The sequence below is a fragment of the Podarcis liolepis genome (assembly GCF_965112155.1).
Source record: "Podarcis liolepis genome assembly, chromosome: 8".
Lineage (NCBI taxonomy): Eukaryota > Metazoa > Chordata > Lepidosauria > Squamata > Lacertidae > Podarcis > Podarcis liolepis.
Genome location: NC_139560.1, coordinates 37246759 through 37272667, shown reverse-complemented (window position 1 = coordinate 37272667; position 25909 = coordinate 37246759). Strand labels below are relative to the sequence as shown.

The window sequence follows — 25909 nt, the reverse complement described above, 5'->3', positions numbered from 1 at the left end:
TTTAAGTAAAAGGGCACATTCTACTCATGTAAATACATGCTGATTCCTGGACTGTCTGTGGGCTGGATTTAGAAGGCGATTGGGCAGGATCCGGCCTCTGGGCCTTAGTTTACCTATGCATGACTTAGATGCTCTGACGGGGGGGGGGGGCACCACTGAGCTACTCTCCAGAAATTTGTAAGCAATACTGTCAAAGTTGCAATGAGAGAAGGAAAATACATGTGTGCCAAGTTCTGGGAATACATGTATTCCAATCAAAAAAGAAGAAACTAGGATATCCATGAAAGACTGAAAATGCCTTGGGAAAGTCCAAGATCCCCACATTCTGGAAAAGAGAATTGGTCTTCTGTGGGTCAACAGGAGAAGCCCATCAATCCCACCTACATGGTATAAAGTATGGCTTCAGTATAAGGTATGGCTGCCAGGTTTGACTCAGATACTTGCTAGTAAGTTTGGAGGTGAATTATCAGGATATTCTACTGAAAATCTGTTATACATGCCTTGGATGACTGAGTGGCTTGGAGATTCTAACCCAAACAACCCTTTGCCAAACATATAATCAGTTTGCTTCTTACTGAAAAAACAGCAGGGAAGCACAAGGAATTCTTAGCAACTTGCACTGTATATCAAGGTGAAAGAGCAAAAAGACAACCTCAGCATTGTGTCTTTTTTAGAGCTGCCTTATGGCAACATAGAACAAACTAAACCACAAGTTTTAATGCTCTCAGTAAGCTACCTGGGACTATCTCACCTTCACCTTGCTACATGTCACACAGGGCTGGATCCTGAGAATGAGACTCATTATTGGAATGTAGAAAATGAGGGGTATAACCTATTCAAAAGGAATAGACCAAACAGGAAGGGAGGAGAAGCAGCATTATATGTAAAGAATATGTACACCTGTGAGAATATCCATGATTTGAGGAATGGAGGGCAGGATAAGAGCATCTGCGTAATACTTAAAGGAGAGTGAAATGATGGTGACTTCACTGTGGGAGTCTCACACGCTCACTTATACATGAAACTCAACCTATGTTTTGCTGGAGATGGTTTAGACATAATGGAACTGTGTTATAAATATTTCTCTCGCAACGTAATAGTAAATAAATGTACACTATGTGGAAACTAACAAATTAGATAATTTCTATTTTTCCAATGCTCACTGGAAGGACAGATCCTGAAGCTGAGGCTCCAATACTTTGGCCACCTCATGAGAAGAGAAGACTCCTTGGAAAAAGGCCCTGATGTTAGGAAAGATGGAGGGCACAAGGAGAAGGGGACGACAGAGGATGAGATGGTTGGATAGTGTACTCGATTCTACCAGCATGAGTTTGACCAAACTGCGGGAGTCAGTGGAAGACAGGAGTGCCTAGCATGCTCTGGTCCATGGAGTCACGAAGAGTCGGACGCGACTAAATGACTAAGCAACAACAACAACATTTTTCCAACTGTGTCAATGAACTTATGAAAGCCAGAACCCTACATCCCACCACTAATTTAAAATACAACTGAGATATGTCAATGTATCTGCCTACAATATCAGGTCTTGGGACAGAACAGTATGCTATATCCTATAGGATCCAGTCATTTACATTTTAACAAATTATCAGGTTCCAGTATGTACTGAAGGTCAGCAATGTGAGTGAATTGCCTGACACAATACCAGCTAAGTGAGTCTAAACTATTGTCTCTTAAATGGACTGTAAAATATGCCCAGTAACACTTCATGGCAAAGCACAGAGCATGACTTAATAAGTGAAGCTAATATATAATAATTATAATGACATCCTGACTATCATCAAAGTATTTGAAAATGAAAAGATAGCAATTAAGTATAAATATATGCCACCTTTCTCCTTTGGGTTACATGGAAATGGCTTTGTTTCCTGATGCTTGTTCAGTGACTAATTCTAGCTTGAATTCAATCACTAAAATTTGACTGCTTTCCAGCAGTTGCGGTCCACCTCTCTTTCCCCACAAATCTATTAGACACGAATATTATTGACCATACTTTACAGAAAAATGATGATCTTAATGTGGTAACAAAATGCAACCTATTCATTAGTAAGCTATTTAGCACCTTCATTGGGTCAAGCCTTGTAGCTTATACCCAATTACACATGCTTACATCATAGTGACTTTAATGGAAATGAGTATTTTTGTAGCTAGGAATAGACTACTGTAGACATAATTTGTTAAAACAGAGGGAAAGCCACAACATGCATCTTTCTGAAAGTTAGGAGTATTGAAGAACCAAGCAGTGGTCAACATTTTTCTACTACACATAAACTAGGATAGCATGGAACTAAAAAATCAGGGTTGGGGAATCTATGGCTCACCAGATGTTATTGGACTCCAGCTCCCATCAACATGGCCAATGGTCAGGGATGATGGAAGTAGTAGTCCAGCAACATCTAGAAGGTGACAGATTCTCTTCCGATATAATACATTACTGTACAACACTTCAATCTACTTTATAAATCATCTTAACACTCAACAAAAAATGTCCAACAGCATCACTGATATGGCTAAGTCAATGATCCTGTAAAGAATTTCTTATATTTCTTTACTGAACAGACAACAGCAATGTCACAATCGTTTAAAAACACACACAATAAATTAAGTCAAGCAGAAGTCATCAAGAGCATATTGTTACAGAAGGTACATTTTCCCTGTGAAGTGTTCATCAGTTTCTTTAATTCACATTAGATAAAGGGCAGTGCTTCAAGCAAAACATTATTTTTCCACTACAAGACCAGGACTGCTGCATAACTGATTTTTAAAGCGGCAAATTCAGAGTCCCCTAAAAGGAAATAGGTGTTTATTAATTAAACATGCCATTTGAATAGCTTCCCCAACTATTTTCGTATAGGTAGTGACCCAACCTTAAACTGGTTCATCACAATCCTATGCATGCGTATTTACAACTAAGTCCCATTCAATTCTGCTCGTGTGTATAGGATTGCTGCTGGCAGCAAAAGAAAAAAGCCATGCCAACAGATAGAACCCCATTTCCATGGAAATTTAAGGCAGCTAAATGGCTGAAGATGCAATAATCTATTCACTGATTGTACTAGGTAATTAGTAACTGTTACTCAGAAACTGCCTATCTGCCTATCTCCCATTCCCACCATCCTTCTGAGTAACACCCCTCCCCACCTTCTCACTATATAGAAGGATCTGGCAACTTCTATTTCAGTGTATCTGAAGAAGTGTGCATGCACACGAAAGCTCATACCAAGAACTAACTTAGTTGGTCTTTAAGGTGCTACTGGAAGGAATTTTTTATTTTGTTACTCAGAAAGTAACCAAGCAGCATCAGCTCCTTGTGGTCGTTATTACAACCCATATGTGAACTGGACCCCTCACCATGCCCTCATCTTTTCAGTGTCTGATGAAATACCAGTATGGTCCTATTGCTGCATATGTGCTACCTCTCTCCAAACAGCGGAAAATGCACACTATTGACAAAGATACTAAAAGGCATGTTTGAGTCTTGTGGCACCTTAAAAACTATCAAATGTCTTAAGCAATATATACATATTAATATCAGATTTGTATCCATTTACTCCTTTGTGCAGAGACTGGCCTGTTTGTCCAAGACAGAATGCAGAAGGACATTGCTGCCAGATGATGATATATATCACATTGGAAGATGAACAGGTGAATGAGTCCTTGAAGTTGTGGCTGACATTATTAGGTTCTGTAGTAGTTTTGCCCAAGTAGGTAAAAGTAGTAATGGCCACTGGGGAGCACTGGGCCCACAAAGCTGCCTCATAGCAGTAGTGTCACTGCCACACACCAAGACTGTGAGGACAAGGTGCGGTGGGGTGAGATTGGGGCAGTTTGACCTCACTGCCACTGTGCCCTGCCCCTCACTGCTCAGTACATGTCAGCAACACAATGTCAGGTGATTAGATCTGTGGTCCTCTATGCTTCTTCTTAACTGTGATTTTTGGTTGTCTTTTATTCTATATTTAAAGAGATCAAACTGCATCCTGTTAGAACATGTGTGGTTCATGATGTTCCACTCCATTCCGAACGTACTTTTTTTTACATTTTAGAGTATTTTCCCCTCCTCCTCTTTTCTTTAAAATCTTTTCTTCACTTTTCAGTGGCACATATAGATAAAACAAGATTTTAAAAACCCATTGAAAATGATTTCCTTTTGCTCCTCTTCTTCTTTCCTTACATCAGCCATGCAGTCTGCCACCCATTACTTTTATATTTTAGTGTTTGTGAAGCATAGAGCTTTAGTATGAAAATAAATGTCCAAGTGATAATTTTCATCCCTCAACCCTGAACACAAGTACTTGAAAGTACCGGTAAGTTTTGCTGGAATCAATGACGCTTGCTTGCAAGTACTGTTTTATAGACTCGGTTGTCAGATAGCCTAAGTTATACTGGAAATAAACGCAGTAGAATTAATCAACGCCATACCATTAAAAACAATGTAGCAATCAAACTGCAGCATAAAAATATGTCTTAATATTAACATTGCTACTACACAACAATGTATATTATACACCACATTTAACCTGTCAGATGCTTCATTAACATCTTTGATTTTAAAACTGGCAATGAAGATGCTGTGCTTTTCATATGTTCTCATTACTGTGATAGTCTTAGGCTGCAAACCTAAAGTCGCTTACTATGAAAACATTCCGTCACAATGCATATCAGAACACAACAAGGTGTACTATGCAGAAAAAAGGAAATTGGGTTTCCTAGGGTGAAATCCAAAATTACTCTTACTAATTCTCTATTAATTTTTACAGAACCTATTTTCTAGCTGAATTAATCTGATGGTGGGGGAGGGGGAAATGCACACCAGTATGTGAATAGGTGACTCCCTAATATGACAAAGACAGCTGTATTTTAACACAGTCAAATTTTGCTTAGTATTATTTCCCTTTTGAATCCACCTCTATTCTACTATATACAGTAAGCCTGCAAAGTACACACATTTAATTTGTGCGCTTTCAGTTTTACGAGAGTAGTAATAATAATAATAATAATAATAATAATAATAATAATAATAATAATGGGGGCGGGCGGATATAAAGGGTAAGGAAAGAGACTGGGATTCTGGAGAAAATGACTTTGGTAAACCTACTCCCCATTTAACCCAATGTGTTTTGACTATACACAGTTTTAGCTTTAGGCATGATACCATATGTAAATTGGGGCTTACTGCACATTAAAACACACACACACACACACACACACACACACACACACAGAGAGAGAGAGAGTGTTGGATCTAAAGGTGACTTTCCACTCACAAACCGTCCTATCCTGACAAAAGGGGCCTCTGAATGGAAAGAGTGGGGGCGACTGTCACCAGTTCCATCTTCCTTTGTAATCCCACATGTTACCTCTTATGCTGTTTTTCGGGGTGAGGGCCATATGAGCTGCAAGCAGGAAAGTAAATCAGTAAAAATCTCTTTCCATCTTAGGATGCGACCCATTAATCCAGAATTAGAAGTAAAACTGAGCCAAAAGGATTCAGTTTCCGTTCTGCTATTGTCAAAAGAACTTCCATTTTCTGATTTTGACTGCTGCTCTATACAATTCTGTTGTATTGCTTCTCCACTGAGCACCACTCAAAGGGAGCTGAAAAGACTACTTAAAAACAACAACAACTCAAGGTGGCCACACAGTCCCAAGCACCTCTTGGAGGAGAAGGAATCTGGTCTTGGGGACACAGTTATTGGAAGGAGTATTCAATTTAATCTGCAAAATTAGGGTGGATGGGAAAATAAATAAATCAATAAAGACTCACAGGATGGGTAAGCCTTGTGTGAGAGTCCAGAGCAACATCTAACAGCTGAGACTTAGGACTAGACATGCAATCATTTGTACTTACAGTATATAGACTATTATGAGTACCTCTGGTAGCTCTTCAGACATTTTTATAAACTGCAAGAAATATGCGAGCTATTAAAAGATATAATTCTGAAAAACAGACTGCCGTGTGAGCCGCCAATTTAAGGCAACAACATAAACAATAGTAACTTGTGTGCTCAAGTGAAGCATCTTTTTAATTTTGAGTAATGAAGATGTCAAGCCAAATGCTAGAGTAGTTTAACTTAATTAGGTGTCCTATTTTTCCAGGCAGCCTTTCATTTCCCATTGAAAACTCAGCTTGTATGCAAGGCAGCAAGAGCAATTTTGTCTGTAATGAATACCTCTGGGATTGCACAGAGTAATCATTTGAATGCTATGCTGAAGATGGGTTTGAGTAACTAGTTTGGGCTTGTTGAGATGCCAGACATTGTGAGATTAACTAGATTAATTTGTATCCTCCTATCATTATTGTTTCACTGGGTCAAGGGTCAACAGGTCAAGCTCACTTTACAGAGGGAGCCTTTGCAACAAGGAACAGGTCCATAGTTGTTTGCCTAATAAGTTGTTCAAAATACTTTAATGCCTACAGATAGACCTAGATGGTCATCTTCATTCAATATTCCCCATGGTTGTTTATCTTTAAACTGCTGCCCTAGAAAGTTTCCTAGAAAGGAGCCTACATTTTATGATACCTGCAGGGTACTTTTTACACCTGAAAAGGAGCACAGAAGAACATACAGTGCATATTTTAAGGGGCATTTTATACTGGGTATGAACCATCCAAGGGTATGTTATCTCACGCAGAAAATAAAAGCAGGCATCATGAGCTGGGAGGAAATAACCCGAGCACTTTCCTGAAAATGTATCATTGGATGATTGATTTTCTGTTTGCCTTCTGGAAGATAAAATAATAGCTTTTGTTATTTTTGTTTTATTGATTAACAGAGAAACCAGCTACTGCAGCTGATAAAAGTTGTATAACACATTATAGATAGCATACAGTGTTTAAATTAACATATCTTTTTAATGAGGTATAGCCTTGCACAAAAATTAATAATAACTGTAATCCAGGCTTATATTTAACTATAAAGGGAAGGCACCAGACTGCCAATATCAAAGCTGTTTAGGATAACAAAAAAGTGTGAAAAATAAAGGGGTGCAATATCAGGCCTGGAAGACCAATTCATCAACAAAAAAATTAGAAAGCAAAATGCAAAGGTCATGTCCTATCACATGCAGTGGGCAAAAATAAAAAGAAATTTACCCCATCTTATCAAGTAATTATAGAGCCTTTTAGATGTGTTTCACTGATTTAGAGGCTGGAATTGGTGGAAATTAATTCATAATCTCAAATATAACCATCATTATATGTTCAAGCACTAGATCTTAGATACTTACGGAAACAGGCAATGCCCATTCTGTAGGGCATCATGTCTGATGTGTACTCCAGGGTGATTATTCCATAATCACAACCAAGGGACTCTTGATAAAATACTATGGTCATCTTTTCAAGTTTCTAGAAAATACTCAACTCTAAGAAGTTCCATGATATGTCACATGGAAAATACTATCAGGAGATGCACACAGATGACCATGGAAGATTGCCATGAGGCAAAGGCAAAAGAGTCCCTAATGGGTGCACATTCCATGCTATTTTAAATATCACCACACTGAAGTTCAATTATTAATGAAAACGTCATCATTTACTGTGTGATAATGAATATCTGAGCATCGAGAATATTTTAAAAGCTGCCTGGGATGCATAACATTACACCAGATATTTGTCACCAAGAATACAATATTTACATATATAAAATATACACAAGCTTAGCAGCATCAAACAGTCTTTTGGGACAAACTAAAAGAATATCATTATTTTTTATGGTATAGTTATACTTCTGGCTCATTTCCAAGAACGGCTTTCTGTGGAAATCATTTCAAGTCTGGAATTATGCTGTTTGCTTGCAGCAACATCACAGGAACTGTAGTGAGCCATATGTTGCTACTTAGCAACTTAGTACATAAGTCCCAAAGCATGTACTGATTTGAAAATTGAACAGAAATGATAATTGTCAAGTGATGCTGTGAGGCAAGTTGTCTTGGATTACCAAGCTATGCAGATGTTTGATGTTATACTTTTTTCCTGATTGACAGTTGAGTTTTTACTTATGTTAGCCTAAAGGTGATGAATTGACTTTTAAAGCCTTAGAATAAGGCCCTAAGATGCCTCCATGAATATGAACACATTCTAGTGAACATAAGGAATTTGAAGTTCAGCTTTCTTAGTACATTCATCTTATTTCTTGTTGTGAAGTATAAATTCATGAGAAGCAGCATGAACATTTTTCATCTGTGGAATTTCCCTTTCTTGTCGTATTTTGAATACATGTATTTAAAGTTTAAAAGTATAGGCTGTAGACAACATTAAGTCGTTTTCAGAGTATACCTGCTGAAAACAATGCACATGACAACCTCAAGTCTACTAGTTTCAATGGATCTACTCTGAATAAAATCATAAATATAGATTAATCCTACAACCAATAAAGAGCATTTTAGCATCCTTTTGGTAAATATTTGAAATGGTCCTGTGGCATAAAATGTGTAACCAACTTCTAAAAATACTTTAAAATACCCCAAGGAAGTGATACCTGGTGTTTTAATATGCATAGTATAGACATATCAGCAGAAGGAAAATGGCTCAGTTGGAAAATGTGGAGGTACATTCTTTGTTCAAAACTATTTAAGACAGACATAATGATTCTCTGAAAGGTAGCAGCTGCTTTGTAACAGCAATCATTCAGAGAGTTTGTACTTCTACAGTTTCAAACAAATTCAATTAGCCCTTGTGCTTCAAAGCCCTTAAGGCATGAACAAGATGATGCCTGGTTGCTTTAATCTAACACAGTACTGCTAAACTTGTCAAGACAGTTTTTTGGATGTAAAGGTTAAAAAAGAATATCCCACCCCCAATTTTTAATCAAACAGTTCTATTCAAAACTACGTGCAGAGTTTATAGCAGTCTTAGCCAAGCAAGTTCAATCACAGAAGTTCCAAAAGGCACTCTAAAATGAATTCAGCAGTGTTCTGGGAACACTCTCTTTTTCAACACAGCTTTAAAAAAGAAAATATTTATCATCATGGCCCAGTCATGTTAAAGTTTGTTTAATTACAGAATGAAGGGTATGTGGGTGTGTGGTAATATATATATATATATTCCATACTAGGTTACAACATACACACACACACACACACACACACACACACACATATATATATATATATATATATATATATATATATATATATATATTTGCTTTCGTAGATTTTCACGGGTACAGGAATGCAGGTTTTGGTGTCTTCGGGTGTCTTCCCGTGTAAGAGTTGGGGTGTCTAGGCGACGTTTCGACGAGGTCTCACTCGTCATCTTCAGGCTGGTGCTTTCGGCTTCTTGTTACTGGAACAGAGCAGGATCTCAGTGTTTGAGTTCCTATAAATACTGTTGAGGGGGTGTGGTGTATAGCCTCCAACGTTCTGGGTAGAGAGGAAGTTCCCAGGTTAGTGTGCCTTTTCTTCTTTTGTTCCTTAATTACCTGAGGGATATCTTGAGTGATTTCTTGAGTGATATTCTGAGTACCACTTAGGTGGGTCATTAGGTGTGGATTAGTTGCTAAAGCTTTCGTGTCTTGACCTCTTGAGCTTGTGAAGAGTTTTTTCTGAGAAGATGGCTGTACTGCACTTAGTTGTGCTCTGGCTTGGCTTCGTGTATAGGGGCGAGCTGTGGTTTTGTGCCCTGTGCCAGCCAGATCTGTGTAGGGATTGCAGGGGGGTGCAGCATCCGGAGGTGCCACTATGGTTTGGCTACTGGATGGTGTCTGTAATTTATCTGTGGAGAGGGTCTGGGTTTGGGTCTGGTGTGGTTGATTGGTGATGGCGTTCTGTGTGCCTCTGGTTCTGGTGTCGGTTTTTGTGGGGAGGGCTAATTTCCAGATGTCTGGCAGGCGGGACGTGTCGTCACGCTTGTTCATGTTGTGAGGGTGTTTCTCTATCTCGATGGCTTCCATGATTATTCTCTTGTGGTGATGTTCCATGTTAAAGAGCAATTTGGAATCTGCAAAATTAATTTCGTGTCCTGTTTCTTTCATGTGTTGGAAAAGAGAGTTTGTTTGTCCAATGTACGTGGCAGAAGAAAACAATGGCATGGCCCTCCTTCCTTATATCAAGGGCACTACAGATAAAATTAGCAAAATCCTCCATAAACACAATATCAAAACAGCCTTTTGCACCAACCAAAAAATAGCCAATATCCTCAGAAACCCCAAAGATAAAATCCAGTTGGAAAACCAAGGGGTCTATGAAATACCCTGCAAAGTCTGCCCAGCCACGTACATTGGACAAACAAACAGACGAATAAATGCACGTATCGCAGAACACAAGAATGCCGTCAAAAAAGAAGAAAAAACTTCCTCTCTTTTCCAACACATGAAAGAAACAGGACACGAAATTAATTTTGCAGATTCCAAATTGCTCTTTAACATGGAACATCACCACAAGAGAATAATCATGGAAGCCATCGAGATAGAGAAACACCCTCACAACATGAACAAGCGTGACGACACGTCCCGCCTGCCAGACATCTGGAAATTAGCCCTCCCCACAAAAACCGACACCAGAACCAGAGGCACACAGAACGCCATCACCAATCAACCACACCAGACCCAAACCCAGACCCTCTCCACAGATAAATTACAGACACCATCCAGTAGCCAAACCATAGTGGCACCTCCGGATGCTGCACCCCCCTGCAATCCCTACACAGATCTGGCTGGCACAGGGCACAAAACCACAGCTCGCCCCTATACACGAAGCCAAGCCAGAGCACAACTAAGTGCAGTACAGCCATCTTCTCAGAAAAAACTCTTCACAAGCTCAAGAGGTCAAGACACGAAAGCTTTAGCAACTAATCCACACCTAATGACCCACCTAAGTGGTACTCAGAATATCACTCAAGAAATCACTCAAGATATCCCTCAGGTAATTAAGGAACAAAAGAAGAAAAGGCACACTAACCTGGGAACTTCCTCTCTACCCAGAACGTTGGAGGCTATACACCACACCCCCTCAACAGTATTTATAGGAACTCAAACACTGAGATCCTGCTCTGTTCCAGTAACAAGAAGCCGAAAGCACCAGCCTGAAGATGACGAGTGAGACCTCGTCGAAACGTCGCCTAGACACCCCAACTCTTACACGGGAAGACACCCGAAGACACCAAAACCTGCATATATATATATATATATATATATATATATATATATATATATATATGTATATGTATATATGTGTGTGTGTGTGTGTGTGTGTGTGTATATATATATATATATATATATATATATATGCAGGTTTTGGTGTCTTCGGGTGTCTTCCCGTGTAAGAGTTGGGGTGTCTAGGCGACGTTTCGACGAGGTCTCACTCGTCATCTTCAGGCTGGTGCTTACGGCTTCTTGTTACTCAAGAAATCACTCAAGATATCCCTCAGGTAATTAAGGAACAAAAGAAGAAAAGGCACACTAACCTGGGAACTTCCTCTCTACCCAGAACGTTGGAGGCTATACACCACACCCCCTCAACAGTATTTATAGGAACTCAAACACTGAGATCCTGCTCTGTTCCAGTAACAAGAAGCCGTAAGCACCAGCCTGAAGATGACGAGTGAGACCTCGTCGAAACGTCGCCTAGACACCCCAACTCTTACACGGGAAGACACCCGAAGACACCAAAACCTGCATTCCTGTACCCGTGAAAATCTACGAAAGCATATATATATATATATATATGAATGAAAGTTGTAACATACTATGGATTATTACCTGCCAGCATCAGAAACAAATGTCTGGACTAGCCAGACCTGATTCCACATGAACTTTTGTTTGCTTTTTTGTATTTTATTGTCTGGTCTGTTTTGTAACTCTGAAGGTCTAAACAGGCCATGTGGTAGGTTAGAATTTATTGGGGGAAATAAGGTGCCCTTGCAATTGAATACACCAGTTCTTAGACCAAACAGACCTGAACGTGATAAGTTAAGCAATTTGTGGCACCTGTGGCTTATAATGATGAAGTTGTCTGTAGTCAGATAAACAAATAGCATGCACCTGTAAAGAGGATTTCCTAAAGGTAAAACAACTGCTTGGGAATGATCATGCTGGCAAAACAGCTGCTTGCATTCTGGAGAGCAAACGAGGTAGTGTCTTCAACAACTGCCAACTCTGGCGTTTTATCAGTGCTATCTCATTAGCTGGAAACAAGGCTTAAATGCTTTGTTTATAAATTATGATTATTTCTGATTGCAGCAGTTACTGATAGTGCCACTCATTTGCAATGCAACTCTTTGAATTTGTTTAATTACAATTTGAAACAAGGCAGAGAAGATTAATTAACCCACCTGGCTGGCTGGCACGTACTCCTGGCTCGGCTCTGACATACTCATATACATGTTCTCACCGTCAAACTGCAAATGAAAAAGAAATAAATATACATTTATTTATCTATCTATCTGTGGATTAAAAATTAGCAACTTTGAATGCTTCTAGCGTCAAGTGACAAACGGTCACCATTAAAAAATTATAGCCTGGTTTAAAAGATGTGTAACTGCAAGTGCACGTCTTGTCTTTGATGTTCCTGTTGTCATCCTTATTGACCCTGGATGCCAGTGATTAGGAGTAATTAGTGCTCTAGTAATTACAGCAGGCAATGAATGGTTTCCTTTCATTTGCAATCTGTTTTAAAACAAAATGGCTCATTTTGTGCACCATGTATACTTAAGCGGTAGAGAAAAGCAGAATAATGGAAAAGTTAAAAAATGGCTCTTTACAGAATCTATGTTTCAGTACTGATAAATAACAACTTATAATTAAATATATTAAATGCCCATTTAAAAATAAGGAAAAATCTTTAGAAATTTAAGGTGGTAAATATATGTAGCTAAACAAAGACATGTTAAGGCAATAGTTGACTTGATAGAGTGAAAATAAATTACTCTCTGCTACCTTAACTGAAATTACCATCCCCAAACTGATAGAATAGATATACATTTCATGTTATTCAATACAGTTGTGTGATAAATTTCTTTGACAGTGTAACATTACATAACCTATTATATAAATACCATCAAGTACACAGAACTATGAAATGAAGACACGTTTTATCGCCAAGTGTTGTTTATTTCATACTTTATTTATTTCATACTCTTAAGTATGCATCTAAATGTGCATGTAATTCTCATTGTTTTCCTACTTAACTTTAGAAGAAGATTAAGAGACAAATCCTGAGAATTGTACTATGCTTGTTAAAATTGTTTCTCCAAGGTATTGTTGGGTATATTTCGTGCAATTTACTCACAGATGTAAGAGATCATATAAAGTTAGAGCAAGGAAGTAATGAAGTTTTTGTTTTGTTTTTTTAAGTATATAACAAGGAGCCAGGATTTTATCCCAACAGCATTCAAGTTACAAAACCTACCTTTTGTACCAAATCACTTTCCTGTATCATGTTATTTTAGAGTACTAAACAATGCAATCCTATACAGTCTAATTAGCATTAAGCTCCATTGCGTTGACTGGAGCACAGTTCCAAGTGAATGTGGGTAGGATTACAGTTTTAATTAAACTAGGTTTTTTTGGAAGCCTCTCTGGCTTGTTGTATCCAGTGTTTGACTTGTGCAAAGCTAGCCTTTTTAGAATGCAATCTTATACCCACTGACCTGGGAAACACCACTGGAAGTGGGATTTGCTTCTGTGTAGACATGTATAGGATTGCCCTGCTATCATCCTTGACAAGAATTAAAATGACAGGAGTTAAAATTGAACTCTTTCCCAGCTTCCTCCCCATCCTTGTTCACTTACACTTTTCCTGAAAACCATTTGCAGTAGGAGAAAGTAAAATCATTTTAATCTGCTGTATCTACAAGATAATAAACTGCCTACTACAAAACACAGCCCTAGACAGCCCAGAGAAAGTCCACTGACTCTGGAGTGAGGTTTTCTGACTCACAATTGTTTAACAATAGCAACAATGTCTTTTTCCTACCTAATCTACGCTGTTGAAATGAAGGTAGCCAGGAGAGAACTTTTGTGTGAGAGAGCTGTGAACTCAGTTCTAATACTGAATAAAATAATAATCCCTGGATTTGGAATGTGCTCAGAGGCACCTAGTTCTTCACTTCTAGCTGTATGTCTTTTGCACCACACTCTGTTTGGTAGATCCTGGATTTCTAAAAACAACAACCCCAAACTAGATCTAACAAGCCTGAAGTCTGCCCATATATAAATGTTCAAATTCAGATTCTTATGTGACATTCTTAAGCCAAAAACCATTCCACTGGATTTAATGGAATCTACCTCTCAGTATGGGACTGTGCTGTTAATTTCCTAGAATCAACTCATCAGCCAAACGGATGTCAATCCAAGAATATTTATAGTCCTCTGGCTTAACTGGTTTGACTACGCTTTCTTACTTAGCCTGAGCTTATATATCTGGACTTCCAAGTGCCATGCTAATGCTAGTTGAAACCCATTGTTATATGAAAATTAATATGATACTTCAAACATGATAAATTACTTCTGACAAATTTTCTTTTCACATTAAATTGGTACCGCATGAGCAGTTGGGTGAAACCAACAAGAAGAGGAAGAAGACTACCAGGATTCTGTAGCATGATTCCTAGTATGACTTGAAATGAATGAAGGATTCTATGCACCTTGTAAATGAAAGAAGTAGTATGCAGTTAACACTGTACCCTAACATTGCAGTAGGATTTTTACCTGAAATTTGTATGGCAGAAAGTAGTCAACCCTTTCTGCTCAAATCACTAAATATTTAATGTGGCATAGGAGTGGGTGGTTGTGTCTGCAACTTCGATTAAAATATTATGCACACTAACCCAGTAGCTGATTTTTATCATGGTGCAAACCTGATCCTTCACAAATTGCCAGCATGATGGCACATGGGAAGTGGAGCCTCAGAGCTGCCCTCCTGACACCAGAGTCACTGCTGCTTAGCTGGATGGGCCTAGGGCAGGATGGTGATGAGGTTATGGGTATCTCAGTGCACAGGTTGACCACTGCAGAGATTCCTGCCATTACACTCATGTAGTCCTCATCTTGCTGTGTCTCTGCCCTAGCCCAGCCCTGCCAATGTCAGGAGGGTGACTCCACCCCACCACTGCTGGTGAGTTGAATCAGGTCATTAGCATGAGGGGAACTGAACTGCGCCTCCTCAACGCCTGCAATTTGTTTGTGTCTGGAAAGCTTCCTTTTACTCTGGTGGGACAATTTTGCCAATCCAAATTGTTGGTGTGTAGGTGCACGATCCAGACTGGAAGCACTCCGGGGGAGAATAATTAAAGCCTCCCTACCCTCACTGGTCCCATCACCGCCTGGAAAATAGAAGGGGAAGAAATGGAGGCAGTGAGAGATTTTACTTTTTTGGGCTCCATGATCACTGCAGATGGTGACAGCAGTCACGAAATTAAAAGATGCCTGCTCCTTGGGAGAAAGGCAATGGCAAACCAATGACAGCATCTTAAAAAGCAGAGACATCACCTTGCCAACAAAGGTCCGTATAGTTAAAGCCATGGTTTTCCCAGTAGTGATGTATGGAAGTGAGAGCTGGACCATCAAGAAGGCTGATCGCCGAAGAATTGATGCTTTTGAATTATGGTGCTGGAGGAGACTCTTGAGAGTCCCATGGACTGCAAGAAGATCAAACCTATCCATTCTTAAGGAAATCAGCCCTGGGTGCTCACTGGAAGGACAGATCCTGAAGCTGAGGCTCCAATACTTTGGCCACCTCATGAGAAGAGAAGACTCCCTGGAAATGACCCTGATGTTGGGAAAGATGGAGGGCACAAGGAGAAGGGGACGACAGAGGACGAGATGTTTGGACAGTGTTCTCGAAGCTACAAACATGAGCCTGACCAAACTGCAGGAGGCAGTGGAAGACAGAAGTGCCTGCCGTGCTCTGGTCCATGGGGTCACGAAGAGTCGGACACGACTAAACAACTAAACAACAACAAACCCTCACTCCCCAAATGCTAGGTTTTCAGTCTGAATCTGATATGGCAATCTCTTAAAAGAAAACAATTGTAGTCAAGGGCAAATTATATGATGAATGTGTCATGTAACATGGCTGTAAGACCCTTTAAGTACTGTGGAACATCCAAGCAGACATGCATTAACAGGATATTCCTCCTATACATGCCTACTCAGAAGTACCATTTAGTTCAGGGAACTGTGTTGAGAATTGTGGCCCAAAACAGGCTGTCAAACCAAGTTATTTGAATTAAAGACAATTTAGTACCATGTAATCAATGACTTAATTAGATTGTGCATTTTTGATGTGTACAAGTCCTTTAGAATATTATCCCCTCTAAAAACAACTAAAAACAAAATTAATTAAATAAGAAAAAACAGCTAGTGAGAGAAGCACTACTAATGGCAAGAATCCTTATCTGTTTTCAAAAATAGTGTGTCTGAGAACTAAAATCCAAACTGAGCTATATATATATTTATTGAGCAATTTGAATGTACCTGCTCAGCTAGAATGCTACATCTCAAAGACTTAATAGAAGAAATGTCAAGCTAGTATGTGAAGGACATGAAAGGTCTGCATATACTAAAGCTTCATATAATACAGTCAAGCAGAAGAAAATTAGGTGTAGGAACTATTACAGTGGGAGACCACCCATGGAGAGCAACAGAAAATAAAGTGTAAAACCAAGACTGAAATAAAGAAAGAACATTATGAGCAGAATAACACTTAACAAATAGCTCTAGCATTTTTCCAGTTGGAGGTTAAAAAAAAAGTTGTGTGGATAAAATTTAGGGATTTTGATTGCTATAGTAAGTGAAATTCTGATACTTTGTGCAATCTTGCATTCTAATGGTTCCACCAGCTCAAGTTTTCAGGATCTGCACCAGCGTTTTCCCCCAAAAAAGTTTCTGCTATTTCTCCCCCATCAGTAAATTTTATTTCACTTCCTTGATAAAAAGGTCTAAAATGCTCAATTTGGGCTGCTGATCATTTTGCCAAACTGCAATATTCTATTATCAATGCTCTCCATTCACTGCCAGCTAAGGGATCAGAAAAACTTCAGTGAAAACTAAGTGTGCCCATTTGTATTACATGCTTGTTACTAGATCACCAAACAAAGGATTTACGTTTTGGACAGGTAATTAAAGCAGGGATGTTTACAGTCTATGTTATGCAAGTCCCAGCTGTTGAATATACCCTTGTGTCCTTTGGCTGACCAACATAGGCAGGCTAGCACTTACCCAACACAAACATTACTTAAAGGATGCAAGTATCCTACCAAAGATCTTGCATTCCTAAAATGTACAAAATTCCTTTTCAGTGGCAGCCCATTTGTAGAATGCTCTCCAAAAGGAGGTTCACTTAGCATCAACATTGTCAGCTTTTCAGCACCAAGCAAAAATGTTGTTGTTCACCCAGGCATCTGGATCTTTGTGTGGGTTTTAGGTTGTTTTCTTTGGGGGGGGGCTATTCTTTATGTTCCTTTAGTTTGGTGGCGAGTGGTATTTTTCTTATTCTTGATTACTGCTGGATGAACACTTCTAGTACAATGCATGCTTTCATTGCTTTTGGCTATGTTATGGAATCTTTGCATTCTCAACTTGTTATAAGAAACTTTGAGACTTTTTTCAATAAGAAGTGATTAAATAAAGTTAATAAATAATATATTACCCTTGGTTGCAGTGCCAAATGGGAGAGGAAAGCCAACATTAACTCTCAAAGACTCAACTCCTGCATCAACAAATGAAAGAATATTTCAATTCTACCTGAGCTAGAATTATCAAGGTCACATATCTCATCAAGACTTTTCCCTTTTCACTGGCCATGACAGCTGAAAACTATTCATTAATGTTATTATGGTGTTGCATTTGTGTTTGTTTGTATTATTTGAGTTGTTGGAACCTGCCCTGGGACCTTAGAGTGAAGGATGAGTAACAACCTAATACAAATAATGAAACAAATACATTGTTACCAAGGGTATAGGGGATGTCAGGTTCATTGAACAGATGTTTCTCAGCACTGTGATAGATGGGATGGAGATAGTTTCTAGGATGCTATGACAAGGGCTGTGTAGTTCCATAAGTTGAGTAAGGTAAAAGGAAAATAAATACAGTGGTAACTCAGGTCAAGAACTTAATTCATTCTGGAGGTCCGTTCTTAACCTGAAACTGTTCTTAACCTGAGGTACCACTTTAGCTAATGAGGCCTCCCGCTGCCACTGCACCACTGCCACGTGATTTCTGTTCTTATCCTGAAGCAAAGTTCTTAACCCGAGTACTATTTCTGGGTTAGCGGAGTCTGTAACCTGAAGCATCTGTAACCCAAGGTACCACTATAAAAAAATTCCTTCCAGTAGCACCTTAAAGACCAACTAAGTTAGTTCTTGGTATGAGCTTTCGTGTGCATGCACACTTCTTCAGATACTGAAGAAGTGTGCATGCACACGAAAGCTCATACCAAGAACTAACTTAGTTGGTCTTTAAGGTGCTACTGGAAGGAATTTTTTTATTTTGACTATGGCAGACCAACACGGCTACCTATCTACTACTGGAACCAAGGTACCACTGTAAGGGTAATTGTAGGATTATTGTCAGAAGGAAACATAAACTGTGATGGCTTTCACATCTCTGAGGAAGAATGTTATAATACAGCAGCAGGAATTCAAAGGTTTGTGAATGGTATTAAGGATGGGAGGGGGAGATAAACCTGAATACCTCCTCTGCCACAAGAAATATGGGTGTGGAAAACATTAGCAGTAGAAGAATTAAGGGAAGGTGCACATGAGATCCAGCTGGGCTGAGATATGTTCCACCTGGGTTCAGACACTTAAGACTGGAATGGCCTATAAGTGAGACTCCTCACAATGATTGTGATGGAATCAACAGGTCCTGCAAAAAGGTCTTCCCACAAGAGAAACTGGCAATTTCACTGTGAACAAAGCTATAGTGGATGACATCTCATTTGGCTGTCCACACCACTGAGATAAATACAGTGGAATTCTTATGTTATTTTAGACCCCCGAGCTTAACAAGGGAAGGGGGCTTCTTTTGAAATGGTAATATCTCTTACTTCACTTACTTAAAAATGTGTTAAGGGAGCCCTGTGTCTTTGAGGATCCTCCTGCTCTTTATGCAGAGTCCGAACCTAGATGTCAGCCAGGGCACTTACCCTGCTGGAACTAATGGGCTCCCAATTTTATATGTGTGTTCCTATTCACTGGAAGTAGGACAAGAGAGGTGTGAATTGGGAAGGTTCTCTGCCTGAGTTCCTGTTAGGTGGGATTAACTATTTTCTTGTGTATTCAAGTGAAGTTTAGCATCTGACTTGCTTTGCTATCATGAAAGGGTCTTTGTGGAGAGTTTAAAATTCTTAAAGAGACAGAAGGGTATGAGCTGGCACTCCTTTGCACATACAGTATTGTCAAGTGATTAATGTTGATGTGACAAATGGCCCCAAGCACACAGGTTCTCCTAAAAGGTCACATTTTCTTCTCAACATAAAGTGATCAACTTCCATTCTGCAAAGTTGCTATAGACATAGAGCAAGCAACTCAAATAAACCTATTTCCTGGAACATTATACTTTTCCTTTTATTTTATTTTATTCCTGCTAGGATATTCTTCTTTAAATGGCTTAAGAATTCTAAACAGTCAGCACATTTTGATTGCTTATGCTGACTAAAAGTAGGCATTTTCACAAGTTTTAGACATAACTACAATTTTTGGCCTTCTAGCCAATATTATATTTTGATTTATTAGCTGCATATAATTTTCTTTAAAAGAAACACAGGAAAGATTTTGTTCTATAGTGTAATTTGTTAGGAAGCACAGCATTACAAAATTCAAACACACACACACACACACACACACACAGAGAGAGAGAGAGAGAGAGAGAGAGAGAGAGAGAATATGAACCATAACCACTTAGTGATCCTTTGTATTTTAATGTGCTTGGGGAGGGTTACTAATGTTTTTAACCTATATTTTCTGTAAAACACTAATCCCAAAAAAGCTTTCAAAGTGCAGTCATTTAAAAAACAAACCCAAAGCCCAGATCCAGAAAGAGCAATTTCTAGGGTTTGCTAGTCAGAAATGGAAAAATATGGATGAAGCAAAGGTAGATTACAGAAGTAAATCATCTACTGATTAGGCTAAAGGGGGAAAATTGATCTTGTTACAGAAACCATTATAGCTAAAAACAGAACGGCTCTGTAAATGATATGTCATTATAAAACTGAAACAGAATCTTCTCCTAACTTGGCAATACTTCATGTGATTTACACAGCAGCATGAAATTTCCAAGTGAAGGTAAACAAAACAAACAAAAAACCCTAAAAGGCATGACCCCTTGTTTCTGACAATACATCTATCTATCTATCTATCTATCTATCTATCTATCTATCTATCTATCATCTATATCATCTCCTAGCGTTCATCTTAAAGGAGAAGTGCCACTGTATACAACTATGTGCTTGGCTTTTGTGCCGTATGGAACCCTGATCATGCAAAGTTCAGATGCCTGTGCTCATTGTGTGGAGGGACACATTATGCCATGGACAAGGCCAGTAGTGTAGACTCCATTCCCCTTCTATTCATGGAATGCTCTTCTCCTATAACACACCCTAGCCTACCTCATGGTGCTGTTGTTGTGAGGATGAACTGAAGTGGGGGAGAAATATGTTCACCACCTTCAGCTCCCTGAAGGAAAGGTGAGACATAGATGCAATTACCGGTAATAAATCAATAAGCCAAGACTGCTGCATTTCCCATGTCTCATGACTGAGGCATGTGTGATTGGGATCTTTTTCTTTTTCTTTCAGCATTTATCAATTTTTAAAAGTTCAGAAAATGACTCCAGAACAAACATAGAGTCCTTTCTCAGGAGCATGCTTGTGAAAAATAATATGCAGATTAAGAACCCAATCTCATGTTCAGCTGCTCCACAAAAATAAAGATGTATATTTAATAGTTTTACATGAATTTAAAAGCACATATACATTTTGATCATTAAGTAAATTGTTGTAATGCTGACAAAATTCTCCAGATCTAAACAACATGATCCAATTTATGGACTATCGATACTATTGCTCCGCCATACTTCCATTTTTATTGCCGTTGCTTTTTAAAATTAAAGATCTAGACTTCTGAGCAAATACAAATTATATACATAGCATATAATTTACATATTTTTTCTTACAGATTACCATTATGTATGATCATGTATGTGCATTAATTAAAAACAATCAGAAAAAGGAATCCTGATTCAATATTAAAATCATACCAACATTCCTTTTTGCCTTGCAATTTAATCACTTGATTATGTATACATAGCACAAAAAAGAATAATAATCTCCTGAACTGAAAATGATCACCAGTGGGATTTTACCACTGGTGCCAGTTATATGGAAAATACCGCAGAAGCTGCTTCCAGTCAACCACAAAGATCGTATTATAGCACTGGTGGTGAAAACAATCCTTAAGAAACATAAATATTATTTAAATTATGAGTGTTTATTTCTCACTTAATTTGTTCGTATAGTACCTGTGGAAATATAGAGGAGTTGAATGTTTGGTTAAATGTGCAATACGAACAGAATGAATTTTGAAGCCATAGAACAGAGGTCAAGCCTCCATTTCATTCATTTCTTGTACCTCTGACAGAAGTTAATGCAACACTTTAAGAGAGGTTGTAAGTCTGTTTAGCTTTCTGCCTTGAGCTGCATGTGTCAGTGCCTGGCTGAGTCTCAAAATTATTGTCATCTCTCTCTGCAGTGAATGAAGATGCAGCACTGAGCACAGCAGGCTAGCAAAAGCAGGATCAAACTAAGTGGAGGAGAAGGAGAGTCCAGACAGAAACATGGTGAATATATCAGACACCACAGGGTGGGCTACCATATTGCTTAGTGTAAGGCTGTGGGCATGCAGAGGTGAACTATGCACCCTCTCTGTGGGATTTCATCTTCCTTTGACCTTGTGGGTTAGATGCATTTTTTAAAAGACCACTGAAATCCTGAAACACTGAATAAACTGTTTATTGAATATAGAGATGAAAGCAATCAGACACATCTGAAGAGGACAGGGAACACTGAAGCTGCCTCCCAATTCTGGCAGATGTGCTCAACCTTTCAAGGATAGATTAGTTTTGTAGAATCCAAAAAGCACCTTGTTGTAAACATCTTAGAGCAATAAATATGATCATTCATTTAAAAACAGAATTCACGGGAAGAGAAACTATTGCATTTTAAATGAGCAGCTTTTTTAGGTCTGTAAGTTCTGAAAATAAATGACAAGGACTGTTCCTCCATCTTTGCTTGTAAAACTAGGACCTGCTTCATGGTACCATCCATCTGTGTAATGACAATTGGCTGCTAGAAGGAGAACCTTTTCTGCTATGGAACAACCTCATTCTGGAGCTGAGCAAGAATTCTTCTTTGCTTGTCTATTTGGAAGGAATGGGGAAACTTCTGGGTTTCTTGTGTGTGTGTGTGTGTTTTCCATCTGGCATCTGGGATTTCCATTCAGGGGCATGGCTTTCAATAGTATTAGTTCTTTCATTTATCTTAGTATCTTAGAAAAATAATCACAATGATGACTCTAGTATTACCCCTTCCCCCAGTTGTGAACCATTTAGAATAGTCATACCTCGGGTTACAGCCACTTCAGGTTGCGTTTTTTTTTTTGTTTTTTTTTTGGGTTACGGACTGCCGAAACCCAGAAGTACCGGAACGGGTTACTTCCGGGTTTCAGTGGCCGCGCATGCGCAGAAGCACCAAAGCGTAACACACGCGGGCGCAGACGCGGGTTGCAAACGCTGCGGGTTGTGAATATGCATCCCGCACAGATCACATTCGCAACCCAAGCGTCCACTGTACATGGTGGGGAAAGTGGATATGCACTTCAAGCAAATAAAAAAATAAGTCAGTGATGGATTAATTAAATGCTCTGCATCTTGGACCAACTTGTTATTTTCTTATATCACCTCCTTTTGTGGGAGATATCACCATACAGGAAAAAATGTGGGTGACAGAGAGGGACAGAGGCAGCCACCAACCTCCCATTCACCCAGAAGCAGAGGCCCATTTACAGCAAAGAAAGTCTGCTTGCAGAACATTGAGCTTTGTGGTAGAGACAGCCATTAGCTTCCCAGCTGCACTAGCTTGCAAGCAGATATACCCAGCTAGCAGTGGTCATTCTGCAATGGGCCACCGCCATTGGATAAAGTCAACTCACAAGTATGCAAGTAGGGAGAGGCCTAAGTTATGGACGGCACCTGGGTGCCACCATCAAGGGCAGCCTGTCCAAGTTCCCCCATGCCAGAGCCAAGTCTGTGTTAAACCAGCCAGATTACTCGCTGCTTTTGCCTTTACAAGATCTTTCCCTTCTGTGTACTGAATTAATAGAAGGATTTCTTACAGATCTACAGTTGTGGGGCTTCACTAGGGTCCTCTTTCAGACTACTGTACTACACGCGCTGGGAACAACTCAGAAAAAGATAGAAATCCCACAGTGGCCTAATATTGTCTTACACATTTGCAAGCAATATGGGGGGTAAAGCAGAAGCAACAGATTAAGCTGCTGTGTCCTGACCAACAACAGGGCGCCATTTTAACTGCAGCATTTCACTTTTTCCAGGTCAAGGCATTCTAAATCATTTAGATTTTTTAAAAAATGCTGCAAGCATCTCTGCACTAACCAAAGTGTTGAAGCTTAGCGTCAAGAACTCTCATTGTATCTCATCCCCACAAAAGTCTAAGTATTTCAACAGTCAATAACCGTGTGTGTGTGTGTGTGTGTGTGTGTGTAAGCACAAAGCTTTACTTTGCCAATTATCCATATATCACTTCTGTCATTTTAATCCAGAGTTTCAGGTTTCTGTGCCATCTGCTGATTATATTCATATTGATTTGGAAACGGCCATAACGTAGTAGCAGTGCACATGCAGAAGATCCAAGGCTGAATCTCTGGCATCTCAAGTTAAGAATAAATAAATGATGATCGGGTAATGAGAAGGAACTCTGCCTGAGACTCTTGAGAGCTGCTGCCAGTTTGAGTAGATGGTACTGGGATAGATGGACAAATATCCAGACATAGTATAAAGCATGTCAGATTATCTGACATGTGAGAAGGAGAATATAATCTACAGAACATTCCCAAGCTCCACTTTCCTCAATAAGTATGCAAATCTGGTACCTCATTAAAAGGAGGACAAGCTTGTTCAATAGTTTAGGAGAGATGTCTAGCAGAGTCTTCATGTGGGACATTAGCTTGTCCAACATCCTTCATTAACAGAGTTAGCTTCTTTCCTTTAACTGTGAATTTGTGCCACGTTTGCACAACATGCACCTAGATGTCTAGTAAATTTTACACACTTATTTATTTTAGCAGAAGCTGAACCGTCACTTTCTAATCCGCCCAAAGTCAAAACAACCTGGCACCAAGCATCCTCCCGTGGCACTTTGCATTATGTTTTAGGGGAAAGAAAGTTCAGTGGTCACATGGTAGATGAGAACTCTTTATGAGTGAGAACTTCTTCATGCTGCCTATACTACAGTCTGGGATTTAATGAATGAAAGAAAAATAATGAATTTAAGAAACGCCAAAGGAAGAGCAGGCAATGTTTTGTTGAGAATAGCTGAGCTACGTCTTTCTTCTCTTCTAGATTTTTATCTTCTCACAATCCAAACCATGGGAGAGGCTACAGCCAGCATAGTTCTCCCTTCTGTGCAAAAATATATTGGGGATGGGGTGTTTTTTTGGTATTTATATATTTTAATTAATGTTATATATTTTGATATTTTTACACAATGATAAAACCTATCTATGTTTATGTTTTTAAACGTGTTGCAGGTTGCTTGGAGACATTTGGGAAACCAAAACCAGAAAAGTCTAATAAATAGTAATACTTCACTATTATGGAAACTACATTCTCCACAATCTCAAGTTTCTCCACTGCTACATTTTTTTCCCAAAAGAGTGAACACAATGTACCGGTGCAATTATGGCACACTACAGTTCATGGGTGCACTGATATTTATTTCATAGATTTATATTCTGCCTTCTCAATCTGCAAATTTAGGGTGGCATACGTAGGATTCTCAAGTATGCATCTGTTTTCTTACCAGACTTGGCTTGTCAGTTGAACCCGGTGGCTGCATAAAGTACGTTGAAGGTCATATACACATTAAACAATTTTATCTTTTGTATGCAAAAGTGTGATGTAGTGGTTAGACACTTATACACTCCCTCCTGCCATTTAAAATGTAATAAACGCAGTGATATATTGATTAAAAAGCTACAGTATCATAAAGCAACCATTAACACAATATATAAATTGTGCAGAGCACTACCGTTATAACCAGGAAAGCTAATGCAATAATCCTGTCTGAATGCACCCTCTCTTGGGTAGATTCCTTGAATTTGGCGTTCCATTAATATCTTTAACTGACTCATCATGAAAGTGAATTTGTTTTTGTTAGAGGATGAGAAATGAGAAAAGGCTGAGGAAGGATGCAGTTCAAATGACCTGCTTTCTCCAGTATCTATGTGGATAGTTAGTAACACAGAATCCATCTCACTAATTAAAACTTAACCACATACATGTATCTAGTTTCCTAACTTTGGGTTTTTCAGACACTTGAGTTAGCCACAATGAGTAGGATTTCTTGCAGACTGGCCAATATGCAGGGTAGCAGCCTAACAAGGCCACAGCAAGAAAAGTTCATATTCTGGCTTATTTTCCTTTGGAAAGTCTTTCTCATCCTCAGTTATGAACCAAGAATGGTGCAAAGTCTTTTTTTCTATTTTCCCAGAGGATGTGATTACTTCACCTAGAAAAATAAGACTGTTCTCTAGCATTGTCCTACAGCTTCATTCAATGTGACCTTCAAGTGCAAGGGAAATATATTTCTGAAAACAATACACATTTTGAAATTCACAGAATTAGAATATATAAGTACTTGACCTCCATACAAAAAA

General features: G+C 39.0%; 1 protein-coding gene across 3 annotated transcripts in view; it reads right to left on the bottom strand.

Moving 5' to 3' along the window:
* TOX (thymocyte selection associated high mobility group box) overlaps nt 1–25909 on the bottom strand; it is a 189340-nt gene that overhangs the window by 74416 nt on the left and 89015 nt on the right. For all 3 annotated transcript variants that reach the window (XM_083517924.1, XM_083517925.1, XM_083517926.1), the window contains exon 2: nt 12290–12355. In XM_083517924.1, coding sequence (XP_083374050.1) covers nt 12290–12355 — 66 coding nt within the window. The remainder of the gene's footprint in view (nt 1–12289; nt 12356–25909) is intronic.